This window comes from Nannospalax galili, unplaced genomic scaffold, assembly GCF_000622305.1.
Source record: "Nannospalax galili isolate Female #2095 unplaced genomic scaffold, S.galili_v1.0 scaffold624, whole genome shotgun sequence".
Lineage (NCBI taxonomy): Eukaryota > Metazoa > Chordata > Mammalia > Rodentia > Spalacidae > Nannospalax > Nannospalax galili.
In genome coordinates this window covers 492,844-508,171 of record NW_008351633.1, presented here as the reverse complement: position 1 = coordinate 508,171, position 15,328 = coordinate 492,844, and the positions used below count along the sequence as shown (strand labels likewise).

The window sequence follows — 15,328 nt, the reverse complement described above, 5'->3', positions numbered from 1 at the left end:
CTTTTGTTTCACTGGGTTAGTGGTCTGTTAATCTTGTTTATCTTTTCAAAGAACCAGCTCTTGGAATTGTTGATTCTTTGTATTGTTTTCTTTGTTTCAATTTCATTAATTTCTGCCCTGATTTTTGTTATTTCTTGTTGTCTGCTGGGTTTGGGTTTCATTTGTTGTTGCGTTTCATGTGTCTTGAGTTGCAATGTTAAGTCATGTATTTCTGATCTTTCCAATTTTTTGGTGAAGACACTTAGAGGTATAAGCTTCCCATACTGGACTGCTTTCAATGTGTCCTAGAGGTTTTATTGTGTTGTATTGCCTTTTCGTTTAGTTCCACGAATACTTTTTTTTTCTTAATTTCTCTTTTGACGCATTCATCATTCAGAAATATGTTGCTTAATCTCCATGTGTTCATGTAGTTAGTAGGATTTCTTCCTGTGTTTATTTTAAGCTTTACTGCATTGTGGCCTGATAGAATGCATGGAATTATTTCACTCTTTTTGTATTTGTTGAGGCTTCTTTTTGTGCCCCATTTTGTGCCCCAGTATATGGTCGATTTTAGAGAAGGTTCCATGGGGTGCTGAGTAGAAAATATGTCCTTTGGTACTTGGGTGGAATACTCAGTAGATGTCTGTTATGTCCATTTGATATATGGTGTTGTTTAATTCAGATGTCTTTCTGTTAACTCTCTGCCGTGTTCACCTATCTAATGGAGACAGTGGAATATTGAAGTCCCATATTATTAATGAGTTGGGATTAATGCCTTTTATGGTCCTTGCTGTGGTCAGAATTCACAAAGTGGCTGAATTTCATTTTGGAGGCTGCCTCCCAGCAATGATCATGAAGGGAAACTTAACTCCTTGTCTGTGTGTATGTGTGTGTGTGTGTGTGTGTGTGTGTGTGTGTGTGTGTAATTTCTGGATATTTAAATCATTTCAATGACATTTTTAATTGCATCATGTTACATGCAATCATGTCACTCAAATATAATATATGCCAAAGAAAGACTTTTTTTCCCCTTCACATAGAACTCTTCCCTAGTTTGTTTCTTCTTGACTTTGGTTAAGCTCTTATAAAATTCATCAAGTTACATAGTAAGAAAACCTATTTCTATTGAGGTCCTGGGCCATTATCTTAACTTTCAACTGAAAGAAGGATGCAAAGATTGATCCTTGCCTCTGTGACTTCATGGTCTTGATTACAGACATTTTCACCATCTGATTGTTGACTAGTCAAGTGAATCATCTTCTTTTCATGCCCCTATCTTTCTGACCTGTTCCTTCTTTTGCTCCTCCTGCCTTCCTCCCATCTTTTCATACATGCTACACAGACTCTGGCCCTGTGTTATCTACCGTGGAGTCAACAATGACTATGAATTTAGTACTTAAGAAGAGGGCCATGAAGACAGACACATGGATGATTAATTGTGTTAGAATCTAACGAACACTTTTTATGACAAGTAAAAGATGTTATGAGCCCAGATGAGGAAACAGTGATGCGAGGAAAGGCATGTGTCCCCAGAGAAAGTGGTAATTAGGACCTTAACATATGAGAGAAGTCTTTAGGTTGAAGGAGGAGGGCAAGAAAGTAGTATGAACTGTGCCAGCTCATTCCCAGTTGGGCCATGTGGAGTTTAGGGCAAAGGATTGCTGGAGATAAATTTTGTAAAAATTTTTGTATTCTAGTGCATATAGCATACTTTTCCGGGCTTTTAAAAGCAAAACATTAGCATATGCCTAAACACAGATACATAATTGATAATTACCTTAGCCTATTATTTGATGAAAGACAATAAAAAGCTACAAGTTTCAGATGATTTGAAATATTTTTCTATTAGATTTTGAATTGAAGGTAGTCTTATATGTTAACATTAGAATTTCTAGACCTAGTTCTCACAAATAGAAATACCTCTTTTTCTTTTTTATTTTTAAGCACTTAGCATAATTCATTACTTCATTGAGCAAATATTTCTTGAGCATCAACATTTGATGTTGATCAAGCGGAGAAAAATTGAATGGATGCCTTTGCCCATTGGTTTGTGACTGACAGGCAAACAGGCTGTGACAGTGTTGTTTGTTCATTACTTTGCTGGAAGTAGACTAAAGAAGTAGAGGATCTCTTAACTGTGGCAGTGACACGTGATGTTGGTAGGTGAGGGGGATTGCTGATTGTGAGGGCCTCCTGAGGTGAGTCTTGAGGACAGAAGGAAAGTAGTCAGGCAAGGAACAGAGAGAACACCTCTGCAAAAAGGTAAAACAAATACAAAAACATAGGGGCTTAGTACATTTGGGTAATTGCCAGTATTCATTGTGGTTGGATTGGAAGGTGAGTGTGGATGAGTGAGAGGTGGAGCTCAAGAAGAATCAGGGGGTCAGGGACTGGAGAGATGGCTTAGCGGTTAAGAGTACTGACTGTTCTTGCAAAAGACCTGGGTTCAAATCCCAGAACCCACATGGAGGCTGACAACTGTCTGTAACTCCAGTTCCAGGGGATCTGAGATCCTCTTCTGTTCTCTGTGGTCATCGCATGACATGGGTAAGCTTACATACATGCAGGCATAACATTCATACACAATAAATAAATAAATAAATAAATAAGTGAATAAATAAGTAAATAAATAAATAAGAGCCAGGGTCAGACCATGAAGAATCATGCATGATGGGTTAAGGGATTTGTGGTTTATATCAAACTTTGGGAACCTACTGAAAAGCAAAGCCAGAGCTAGCTATAGTGGGATCTATGATTATAGATTTGTATGACTGACAGTGTAAGATCTGACCTTGACAGAGCTAAACCTAGAATCAAAATGAGTTTGCTTCAGTAATCCAAGGAGGAATTGCTGAGGGCTTAGCCAAGGCAGGAGAACCAGCAAGCTAAGGAGTGAGAGACGTTCAGTAGTTCAATTTTAAGTGTATTTAGTCAAGACAGCGAAGAGAAAATGTCCAACACACAGTTGCACATATGGGTCAGTCACTCCCATGAAGTAGGGGAACTGAAGGTCTGGAGAAACTAGCTTCTTGACACTTCGCAGTGCTGGTCATGCTTAGATTACTAGGACAAATTCATGGGATGAGAAGGAAGATTGAGGCTGCTGTACTTGGAGGGAGAATGTAGCTCAGGCAGTATGAGAGGTTTTAGAGGAGTGGGGAGTGGGCCAGTGTGATGTCACAGAAGCTGAACGTCATTTGACTACTCAAGATTTATTATATAACTTTAATATTTAATTCAAAGATCCAGTTAACACTATTTCACGTTAGAAGACAATGGACATAATACATTTAAAAACAACTATATTTAAAATGTTTACTTCCATGCCTAAAATAAACCTTAACAGACTGTGTTGACATAATGGTGTTGAGAGCTGGAAAGCGTGCCGTGCTAACTTGACCAGTAGGTGCCACTAAGAATACCAGAAAAGGGTTCTAAAGAACCGGACAGCGACATGAAACAAGGACAGCAGAGCCACACTATTTTAACTTGCAATTGTTTCTCTTTCTCCACTCTAGGATGGTTCAGCAGTTTGCTGTGGACTTTGAGAAGAGAATTGAAGGGTCAGGTGATCAGGTAGATACACTGGAGCTTTCAGGCGGTGCTAAGATCAATCGCATTTTCCACGAACGCTTTCCCTTTGAGATAGTGAAGGTTTGTAAGGACTGATTTTTCTCCTTTTGTTCCGTGCCATCTTCACACTGTCTTTTGCAGATCTCTTGGTGTGAGTGGAATGAGACTAAATAAAAACCATGTACTCAGGTAATGAAATTCAGAGAGAAAGATTCCTGATTTCATTCAGTGATATTTAACAGCATTTCAGGTTACTTCAGGAAGTAATCATTGAGTTTTCTGTGATCTTTATCAATTGTCTGTTTGATTTAAAATATATCTTGAGCCAGTACCAAATTCCCAGTGATCAAGATAGAAAAGGGCCTAATTTATCTAGTGGGGAAAGATAACGGGGGAAAGAAACATAAGAAAATATGAAGCATTATTATGGTAACATGATGTGAGGATCCTCTTAACAGGATGTTAGGTAAGTTCCCTCTGAGTGAAGGACATTTTAGCCACGAGCAGAGCAGCATGCAGAGGTGAGTTGTATAAAGATCTTCGGGAAGAGGCTCATTGAAGGAAGTGGCAGCACCCTTGTGTGAAGCACTAAAGCAGGGATGAACATGAGCTGATAGACAAAGAGCAGTCATGGCCAGGGCCCAGCTAATAAGGAAGAGGATGGATGAAATCAGAGAGGAAAGGCCTCAGCTCACTCAGGACTTTCTAGGTTGGAGTGAGGTATTCGCAGTTAGCAACAGAAAGTCACAGAAGGGTTTTCAGTCAGGGGCTTGTGACTTGTTTGTGTTGATTATTCTCAAAGAACACTATGCCTGCTGGGTTGTCAGGAACAAGAATGAGAGTGCAGTTAGATTAGATGGGGATGTGCCATTTTTTTCTGTCTGAAGCTTCTACAATCTCAGGGGTGCCTTGAAGGAGAAGAAAGCAATACTGTAAACACACAGGCACATGGCCTTGGAAGGGATCTTGTACAAGGGAGGTGTTTTAGCTTCTAGGTAAAAATGATGCAATAAGAGAGGGTGGAGAGAAATGGATGATTTAGGGATTGTTAGAGGTAGGGTTGATAGGCCTTGGATTGATACAGGAGGTAGAAAACAGAATATTCAAGGAGACTCTACAAATTTTGGCTTTTGCAGTTGAATGAATAATGGTACCCATGAGATGAGGGAAAGTAAGGAAAAGTTGCATTGGCATGGAGGTATGAAACTTCCTATCAAGTTTGGACTTGATAGGAATGAAATGCTTAATGAGACAGCTGAATGCTTTGAGGGAGAATGCTGCCTGCCTCACATACAAAGAGGTGGATGTTTATGTATTGGTGTGGGAAGAAGATGGGTAAATAGATCATTTTATTAAAATGTGCTAAGTAAAGTGGCAACTTTCAGCACAGGGTGCTATGGAAACACAACCCACAGACATGAATCCTAGCCCATGTATGAAAGGGAGCCAGATTTCTGAGCTGAGTTTGTAAGGATGGAGAGCTAGTTAAGCAATAGGCAGTGGAATAGGGGTGGAAGTGTTTATGAAGGAAGGAATGATAAAGGCTCTGAACCGTGAAGCCACAGCATATGGATAGAGACCAAGGGAAGTCATTGTTCTATGAGGGAGGAAATGGACAGAGAGTTGAGGCTGGACCAGCTGCATTCCTGACAGGGCTGAATCCAGGTCTAAGCTCCGTGAGACTTCGATGGTATTTCCAAGTAGAGTTATCATGCCTAGGACTCTAGGAAATATTTATATGGCAATGCATCTATATTGGCTTGGTGAGGTATTGTTAATTTCCTTTTCTAAAGAGGCCTTGAATTCAGACCATTAAAATGGCCAGGGAGAAAAGACAGCCATTGCGAATCTGAGGACAGCTATGTTGCCGCTGCCCATCAGGTGACACCTTCATTTATATACTGGTCTATGGCCTCCGCTTTATTGTATTCAGGAAAAGAATAAAGAATTATGTGTTTCAACTGAATGGCTGGATTTATTTCCAGAAGGCATCCTTTATGTACAGCACTCCTCATATATAATAGAGTTAAAACCTGCTGCATGGGAACTTTCAGGACTCTCTAGTGTTCAATGTGACCTTGAACTTCATAAAAACAGATGTTTTGACCATCTGGGTTTAGCTTAGAAAAGAACATGACTATCCATTTATTATTAACTAAGTCAAGATATTCTCATTCTGAAATATCCAATAATATTATCCAACAACATTGAGTGTCATAATCGTGGCTCATTTTGCATCTGCAGATGGAGTTCAATGAGAAAGAGCTGCGAAGAGAAATAAGCTATGCAATCAAAAACATACATGGCATCAGGCAAGTGACCCATGTTTCCCTGCCTTCAGGCTGCCAAAAGAAAAGGAACATTTGTAAATGATAGTAGTGTTTCTGAGCAGAGGAAAGTAGAGAGATAGAAATTAGAGACAGGAAATCTTAGTTTTAACATAGTGCTATTTTTATATTGCCCCTCAGTTTTGCTCCAATTAAAAATAATAAAAATGTTTTCTGTACCTGTACCCTGTATTCTACATGGCAGGATTTGAGGCCCCTACTCATCTCTGAGTAGGTGAGCAAGACACTCTTCTGCATAGCCTTGTAGTGAGGAAGGTACAATGTGCTCATAAATAATCATTTTCATGGAGAAATGGCAGGTTAATTTTGAGTGGAGTTGTGGAGGAAGATTGGGAAAGATTAATATGGGTGAGTACTTTTCAACAGCACCTTTCCTGTTTAGAGAGATGATTTTGACAACCACTGTGTGCTATGTGCCAAAATGTACATGTGCATGCAGATGGGGTAGTGGCGAGTGAACTGTGAGATGGGGAAGGAAGGAATGGAGGCTGTTGAGGATGGAGGAGTTGGGAGAGTCTTCATAGAAGTGGGAAGATGCAGCAGTTCTTCATGGAGCTGTGAGGAATGTGGAGATGAGAGTGGAGTGGCCTGAGCTCAGAAGGTCAGCTGGAGTGAACTAACCTGAATTTCCTCTTGTTCCAAAGGGAGATTATTCTCTCATTTCCTATCTTAGTATTTTTAATGCTTTTATAACAAATTACCATAGATTGGGTAGCTAATAAACAACAGAAATTTACCTCTCACAGTTATGGAGGCTAAAAGTCCAGGATTAGTGTTCTTCCTGCATGGCCTAGTTCTGGCCAGGGCCTTCTTCCAGTTTGCAGGATACCCAAGTCTTGCAGTGCTGTTATGTGGTAGAAGGAGAACCAGCAAGATCTCTGATTGCCTCTCCCACCCTTATGCTCTAAGTTCCTTCTAAAAGCCCTACCTCCTAATGCTATGATGTTAAAGTTCAGGGGTGGAGAGATGGCTCAGCAGGTAAGAGCCCTGGCTACTCTTGCAGACGATCCAGGTTCAGTTCCCAGCATTTAACAGGATGGATAACAACAGTCTGTAACTCTAGTTCTAGGGGATTCAGTGTCCCTTCTGGCCTCCATGGGCACTTCACAACACAGGTGCACTTACATACATGCAAGCAAAACACTTGTACATATAAAATAAAATAAATTAAAAATTAAAAACAACTTCAAAAAGTAGACAGGGTTTCAATATATAAGTTTTAGGGAGAATACAAGCATTCAGTCCATAGCACTTTCCTTCAAGAACTATGATACAAATTATTTTAAAACACATATCTTAAGCTCACGTAGACTTCATCAAGCATAATTTAGTGAGCATATACTAAGTATGTTAAAATGTGTCCTGAATGTGAGATAGTCCCACTTGAGTTGGTTCATGGATTGATTACCTTTTCTCTGTTGACTTTTTGGTGTTTTCTAAAGTCTGTGCTGAAGCTAAGAGCTTGTAACAAAATAGCAGTTTTTTAAAGAAAAAGTTCATTCAATAGGGCTATTCTCAAGTTCCTTAAATGCCAAGTATTCTTGCAAATGGAGAAATACGTAGGACTGAAGAACGCCTGAAGCAACAGTATCATTGGCAGTGAGGATTGCGTGTGTGTGTGTGTGTGTGTGTGTGTGTGTGTGTGTGTGTGTATGTAAATACATGTTTTTGTGTGTGTACATGTGCATGTACATGTGAAGGTCAGAAGTTGATGTTGGATGTCTTCCTCAACTGCTCTCCCCTTTATTTTTTAGGTATTATTTTTTATCTTAGTGTATGAGTGTATTGCCTGCATGTATGTAAGTGCACCCATGTAATGCAGTGCCTGCGGAAGTCAGAAGAGGGTGTCAGATCCTCCTGGAACTGGAGTTACAGATAGTTGTTAGCCGCCATGTGAGTGCTTGAACCTGGATCCTCTGCAAGAGCAGCCAGAGCTCTTAACTACTGAGCCAGCTCTCCAGCCTTGCCACATTATTTTTTAAACAGTTTTTCACTGAACCTTAGTTTGCTGCTTCAGTTAGATTGGCTGGCCAGGGAGCCTCCTATCTCTACCTGTCCTCCCCACCCCTAACGGCTTCCCCCTCTCCCCATGCTAGGATTGCAGGCAGGCACCACCTCACCTGGCTTTTTAGGTGGTTGCTGGGGATTGAATTCAGGTCCTCATGCTTGATGCTTCGTGGCAACATTTACCAACTATTTTCAACTGATTGTGAAACACACATAGCCTCCTCCATCTTGTATTATGACACCAAATTTGAATTAATTCCAGCCCAAAAGAAAATACTTGCTATTTTTGTTGTTATTTGTATAAATTCATGATTTAGACATTACACAATATTAAAATGAACTCATGACTCATCCTATGATCACATGCTTCCTTTAGTCCCTAGGACTCCAGATTGAGAACCGTCCACTTTATAGTATAGCCTTCCTGGAGAGAATAGATCTCATAGTCCCCAAATCCTACTGTTCCATTGTGCAAAAGATGAGGCTAACTTATTAAGATAGGGATGCTTTTGAAATCTTTTAGAAATAGAAATTGAAATTTATTATATTTCAGCTGTAGAATTTGCATCCCTTGCACTCTACTGGGCACTGGTTCCACTACTGCCCCCCGCACTCCCCCAAAGATACCACAATCCACAGAGGCCCAGTCTTTTGTATGAAATAGCACACTACTTGAATATTGCATACACATAGTCTCCCTCTGCTTTGAATCATCTCTAGATTACTCATACTAGCTAATGAAATATGAATCCTATGAAAATAGTTGTTATGCAGCATTATTTAGAAATAACGTCAAGCACAAATGTCTGTATGTGTTCATTATACACACATTTTTCTTGAAACATATCAGGTGGTGGTTGAATCAGGGAGTGTACTGATACCGGACTGACTACATCCTTTCTATTGCTGTGAAATAGTGGAGATTAGACATATTACAGCTACAATCACATTCCAAGTCCTGAAAGCATATTTGACTCTTTGGTTCTGAGGAGGACTCGGAGAGAGAAGAGAGAGAGAGAGAGAGAGAGAGAGAGAGAGAGAGAGAGAGAGAGAGAGACTGAGCAACAAACTCAGTGCCTTGCACATATGAAGCAAGCACTCTACTTCTGAGCTTGCTCTAGCCCTTGGGCATTGCTTGGGGATGGAAACTTAAGGGTTACCACTATTGAGGATAGAAGACATTAATTTAATTTATTTTTGGCTTTTTTATTTCTTTTGAAATCGAGTCTCTTTGTAGCCTTAGCTGTTCTGGAACTCTGTATATAGACCAGATAGGCCTTGATCGCACAGCAATCTGCCTACCTCTGCCTCCCAAGAATGCTGGGATTAAAGGCGTGAATCATCATCATGCCCAGCAAGATTTTATTTATTTTAATTTTATATGTATGAATGGTTTGCCTGCATATATGTAAGTGCACCACATGTCTGCAATGCCCACAGAGGCCAGAAGAGGGTGTCAGATCCCTTGGAACTGGAGTGAAGGATGGGTGTTAGCCACCAGGTGGGAGCTAGAAACGAACCTGGTTCCTCTGCAAGAGCAGCCAGTGCCCTTAACTTATGAGCCATCACTCCAGCCACAAGTATATATTTTTGTGTATGTGTATATATGTATGTATGTAGGTGCATGTGTGCAGATCTTCATGTATGTGTGTGTGTGCATGCATGTGGAGGCAAGAGGACAACTTCAGCTGTAGTTCTTCAAGAGCCATCCACCTTGATTTTGAGACAGGGTCTCTTACTGGCTTTAAACTTGCCAAGCAGGCTAGCAAGACTGGACAGTGATCCCCATTCATCTCTGCCTCCTCGACTCCAGGATTATAAGCATGTACCACCATGCCCATCTCCTTTATGTGCATGCTGAGGATTGAACTCAGGTCTTCATGCTTGCAAGGCAAGCACTTTATTGACTGATCTATCACCTCAGCCACCCATATGCCTTTTAAAACTGGTCTATTGCATGCTTAATTTAAGTAACCTATCAATTCAAAGATGTTGGTTAGTACTCATGTGCTTAAATCTAATGCACTTCTTTCTTTTTTGCATCCAGGACAGGGTTGTTTACTCCAGACATGGCATTTGAAGCAATAGTCAAAAAACAGATTGTAAAACTGAAAGGGCCTTCCTTGAAGAGTGTAGACCTGGTAATGCAAGAATTAATCAACACTGTGAAGAAGTGTACCAAAAAGGTAAGTTTGTGTTATTTAACTTCCCAGAAAGTGGTTCTTTGACTCTGTTTCCTCAAGTCCCACTTTGTTATAGACATTTTATGTTTGTCCAAGGAGAAACATTGTGGCAAGTTCTGAGTGGAAATTGCTTTTGTAGTGAGCAATGCACTGCTTTCTATTATGCCATTGCAAATACATTTGTTTAGTTCAGAAAGAGTAATTTTAGTCATCCACTCTTTTCTATTGTCTGAAACAGATAAAAATCACTTTATAACAGTTAAATGAATGCCCTAAATTATTTTTCCTATGGTGTGAAGGTAATTTTTAGGGAAGGGTGTCATTGAAACTATGTATATCAATAAGAAAATTTTTGTAAATTATAGATAATGCTACATTAGCTTGGACATTCTGAAAATGAGAACTGTAATTCAGTAATTAAGAACCCAGCTCAGTTGCCCAGGTTCAAACCTTGCTTCTGATTTCTCACTGTAAAGACCTCGGACATCATACTTGCTCCTTCTTGCTTATTAATTTATGTGTGACATGTATTATGATGATAATAATATCTCCACAATGAGGACTAAAGAGAACAATACCTGAAGTCTGAAGATACTTAACACACCAAATAATTCCAGTAGGGGCTCAAAAATGATGGATAATCTGTAAGTGGCCATTTGCACAGAAACCTGTATTCTCGTCTGAATATTTATTGGATCTGTGATGGAGAATGATTGTGGAAAGACTCCTAGTTTGAGGGACATCTCGCTGAAGAATGTGGATAATGTGTGCTGAATTGGTAGGACCACTATAATAGTATTTAGGGGCAGGGCTCAGTGGTTAAGAGTATTTACTGTTCTTGTAGAGGACCAGAGTTTAGTTCCTAGCACCCATGTTTTTTAGCTCACAACAACTTATAACTCCAGTTCCTGGGGATCTCACCCCCTTTTTGGCCTCTGTGGGTACAGTACATGTATGGTTGAACACCGACTATACAGAGACACATACGTTAAAAAAAAATAAATCTTGAAGAGAATACTTTGTACTGGAAAAGAGTGAATTAGTTTAGGAGAGGGTAGGCCTAACCCATGACAACTGACCCTGGACTCATGAACGTTTCTCGAAAGCATATGTTCTCTTTGTAGGTTTTCTTACTCTTTCCTTTATATATGGTTATATATGGTTACTGGAAGTAACTTCTCTGAAAAACCAGTAGGAAGAGAATGGGAATAGATGTGAATATTGATCTCAGTCACCTGAAGAGAAGCTCAGATGAAGAAAAGGTGTGTATAGTGAATGAGTCAAACAACTTAGAGACTCCTGGATAAGAATATTGGAAGAAAAGGAGCCAGAGAAGCAGTTAGAGGTTGAAGGGTCTTCTGTAGCATTTGTTCTATAAACCTTGTTCTCTAAGTTGTGCTCTATCTTCTCCAAAAGAGGAAAAGCCCTATTGATAAAGTACTGGGGTTGGTGGTGGTACAGGAAGCTAATTGGTAAGAAAATACCATTTTTAAATGGCAGTTTAAATACCAGAATTCCATTTGGAAACTTGAAGGTAGTTGGTAAAATCTCATCTTGTTGTTCTTGCTTACTCTTCAAAATGCAGTGTCTTGTCACCTATGTGTTTAAAGCACTCTGATTTGGCTTCATCACTGACCTGCAGGATTAGCGGGTTCTGCATTCTGTACTAGTTCTTTGGGTTGCCAACAGCAGCACACAGATCTGTTCAGCTGAAATGCTTCTCTTTGGGTGTTCTGCATGCACGTGTTTTTGCAAATCTGTGTTCTTTCCAGAAGTGCTGAAGTTTCACTTGTCCACAAACCTATTTACCCAACACCATTTCACATTTCAGAGTAAATGAACTGATTCAGTGTGAAAAAAGTCTGAGTTTTGTTTCTGTGAAAACTGAGCTGAATGTTTGGAAAGCCTTGCTGAATGTCAGCTATGAACACTGAGCTATTGGTGAGGTGCGGGCAGATCATGGTAAAATAATCCGTGTATGTTGGTGAAGGTGCTTATAAAAGTTTAGATAGGTTCTGCATTCAGACTGTTTAACAAGAGTGTTCAGGCTCTCCTTCCCTATAAAGAAAGTAAAACTGGAAATCATACATGAAGGATGTGGTTTATGTAAGACAGAAAATGCATAACTCCCATCAGTGGATCCATATGCACAGAGCAGGCCCTGGCCTGACATCAAAAGCTTGGCACATGTGCGTACATTTATGTTTTCAGTTATATAAAGTGTTTATGGTATGTATGAATCTTTTTTTTAAATCATTTCCCATTTTATCCAACTTATTGGAAAAGCAACAGTCAACTTGGGATAAGACAGCTTGTTCCCAGACACTTTCTGGCTTCTCTTCTTTCTCCCCACCCTTTGAACCTCCCTTTCCATTATACTCTTTGGATCAATCTCCTGTCTTCTTAAAAAACAGTCTATATTTTTCTTTAAATAAAGTTAAATAAATCATAACCTAACTTTCTCCCCTAGATTGTGTTTGCCCTGTAGCTTTCTTCATGGATGGACATTTTTTGGCCCAAACCTAAAACAAATATCTCAGACCCTGGGCTGGGCATTATATTTGTCATCCCTTTCTACCTTTTTAAAAATTAATATTTTATGTGTATGAGTGTATTACCTGCATGTATGTAAATGTACCATATGTATGCAGTGTCTGCAGAGGCCAGAAGAGGCATCAGATCCCCTGGAACTGGAGTTACAGATAGCTGTCAGGTGAGTGCTGGGAACTGAACCAGGGTCTTTTGTAAGAGCAGTATCTCTTAACTGCTGAGTCATGTCCACAATGTCCTCTCCTACTTTAGATTTTTAAAGACTTCATAGAAAAACTCAGAAGAGATTTTAAACTTGGTGTCCACTGTGCCACTGAGCTCTAGATTAAAAATCATAACTAAGGCTGTGCTGCTGGAGTGGGAGCCCCCATCTGGTTCTTCCAGCTTCAAATCAGAGCCCTCTGAGGCAGAGAGCATTGATGGGTGGACACCTTTCACCTGCTGATCACTTGCTTCATCTCTGCTTGGATCACCATTTTTTTTACCTGTTGAAATGCAAAGGATGGTAAAATAGATCATTTGTATTTACCCTAGGTTCCTGCAAACCCTGGAAATAATTGTCCCCTTTCTCTGGATCAGTGCTATAGCAGACAGTCTTGTACTTTAATCTTAAGCTCTATTTACTCCAGTATGCTGTAATTAATGACCCTTCCTGTCCCCACAGTAGTAATACTAAAGTTTTTACTTATAACTTTCTTCTTCTCTTGTAAGTTATAATCACATAAGGGCCGTAAATGGGAAGATTGGCCTCTTCTAATTCCCAAGCTTACCAGTGCTTGTAGCTCCATCCTTCCTTACCTCTATCTCTGCTGGTATACTGTCCCAGACCAAGGCTGCATTCCTACCTGAATTCTCACTTCCAAGAGAATTTACTCTTATCTGCAAGATCACATTCTCACAGAATCACAGAATTTACTCTGTCTTCTGCACGATCACATTCTCTGCCACATTAAAAAAGTAGCATATAGCTGGGCATGGTGGCTCATGCCTTTAATCACAGCACTCAGGAGGCAGAGGCAGGCAGATCTTTGTGATATCAAGGCGATCCTGGTCTACACAGTGAGTTCTGGGCGGGCTGCAGCTAGGGAGACCCTCTCAGAAACAAAAAACAAACGGGCTGGAGAGGTGGCTTAGCAGTTAAGAGCACCAACCCCAGTACTATCAAATTCATTCTTATGTTATCAAAGTAGCCTTTCTAAAATTTAGACATATACTTTGTTGCATTAAAGTTGATGCCCTCTCAGGCTTTGAAAGAATACAGTTTAAACCACTTAGGCTTGGATTTCATCACCTGATCTCTGAATGCTTATTCAACTCTGTCTATTGGCATGCTGCTTGCTGCAGCCAATCTAAGTGAACTCTACTTCCCTGTGAGATTTTTTTTTTCATGTCTTTGGCATTTGTACATATGATTCCCTTTGTCTGGAATGTTTTCCTTTCCTCTCCTGTCTTCCCCAGCCTGTCTTCATTTTTAAAGATCCAGCTCCTTCTTCCTTTTTCCTTAAACATTTCCTCGAGTGCCTCCGTTGAGTCTCTTCCTGGCTTCTGACCTTGCTCCTTTCTCGGTGCTTCAGAGAGAAACCTACTTCTCTTTCTATCATCGTGTTTATAACATGGGTTGGGGATCTGTTTGTGACCATTTGTTTTTGTGAGTCCCTGCTCTTGCTGATTATAAGTTCCTTTTTTTTTATTTAAAATTTTTTTTTTGCAATTAAAGTTACAGTTTTAACAATATACAAAATGTTACAGTAATTCAGATTTTTTGCATAATGATTACAGATTTGATAAATACATTTTATATCTCATAATAGCAATGAAGATTATACAAAAGCTATTAAAACAATTATGAGAATAAATTCAATTGTCACTGGGGCTGCAAACTGGTTCATCCCCTATGGAAAGCAGTATGGAGAACTCTTAAAAAACTAGAAATGAACCTACCATTTGACCCAGTTATACCACTCCTTGGCATATACCCAAAGAACTCGTCTTATTGCAGAGACACTTGTACATCCATGTTTGTTGCTGATTTTTCACATTAGCTAAGAGATGGGAACAACCTAAGTGTTTCTCAGCTGATGAATGCACAATGAAAATGTGATTCATTTATATCATGGAGTTTTACTCAGAAATAAAGATTAAATCATGAAACTTGCAGGTAAATGGATGGAACTCGAAACTGTTATACAAAGGAAGTAATACAGACTCAGATAAAAGAAAAAAATGGCCTATGCTCTCTCTCACATGTAGATCCTAGTACCAATCCTGATAAGTGAGTATGTATCCAGATACAACTACAGGAACCAGGATAATGAAAAGGAACCAGGGAGGTAAAGGAAAAGAAAGAACCTGAAAGAGAAGAACAGTAGGAAACAGGTTTGCTGTTTGTCGAGTAATTTTTAGTTATATATATGTATGTTCTTATGATATTATGTTGGCCCCTTTACTCTTTGGTTATACTTCCCTTTTGGGTGTTTAAGGACATACAATTGGACCAGATAAACTGATTTGTTTTTACTCTTGAGGTCGTTAGAGGATCTGTTCCTCAGGGGTCCCATGGGTTTGGGAGGAGCCCCTGGCTCCTTTCTTTTACCAGTTCCATCTATGTGAAGATAAGTCAAAGGTCCTGCTCGACCATTGTTGGCTTCTCTTGGAAGCATATAAGTTCCTTTTTAATGATGAACTATG

General features: G+C 39.7%; 1 protein-coding gene across 10 annotated transcripts in view; it reads left to right on the top strand.

The window, feature by feature from the left end:
* Dnm3 (dynamin 3) overlaps positions 1-15,328 on the top strand; it is a 605,597-nt gene that overhangs the window by 218,603 nt on the left and 371,666 nt on the right. For 9 of the 10 annotated variants that reach the window (XM_029553749.1, XM_008848499.3, XM_008848501.2 and 6 more), the window contains exons 8-10: positions 3,498-3,633; positions 5,797-5,864; positions 9,955-10,093. In XM_029553749.1, coding sequence (XP_029409609.1) covers positions 3,498-3,633; positions 5,797-5,864; positions 9,955-10,093 — 343 coding nt within the window. The remainder of the gene's footprint in view (positions 1-3,497; positions 3,634-5,796; positions 5,865-9,954; positions 10,094-15,328) is intronic. The other variant, XM_017802043.2, reaches the window with a different exon arrangement.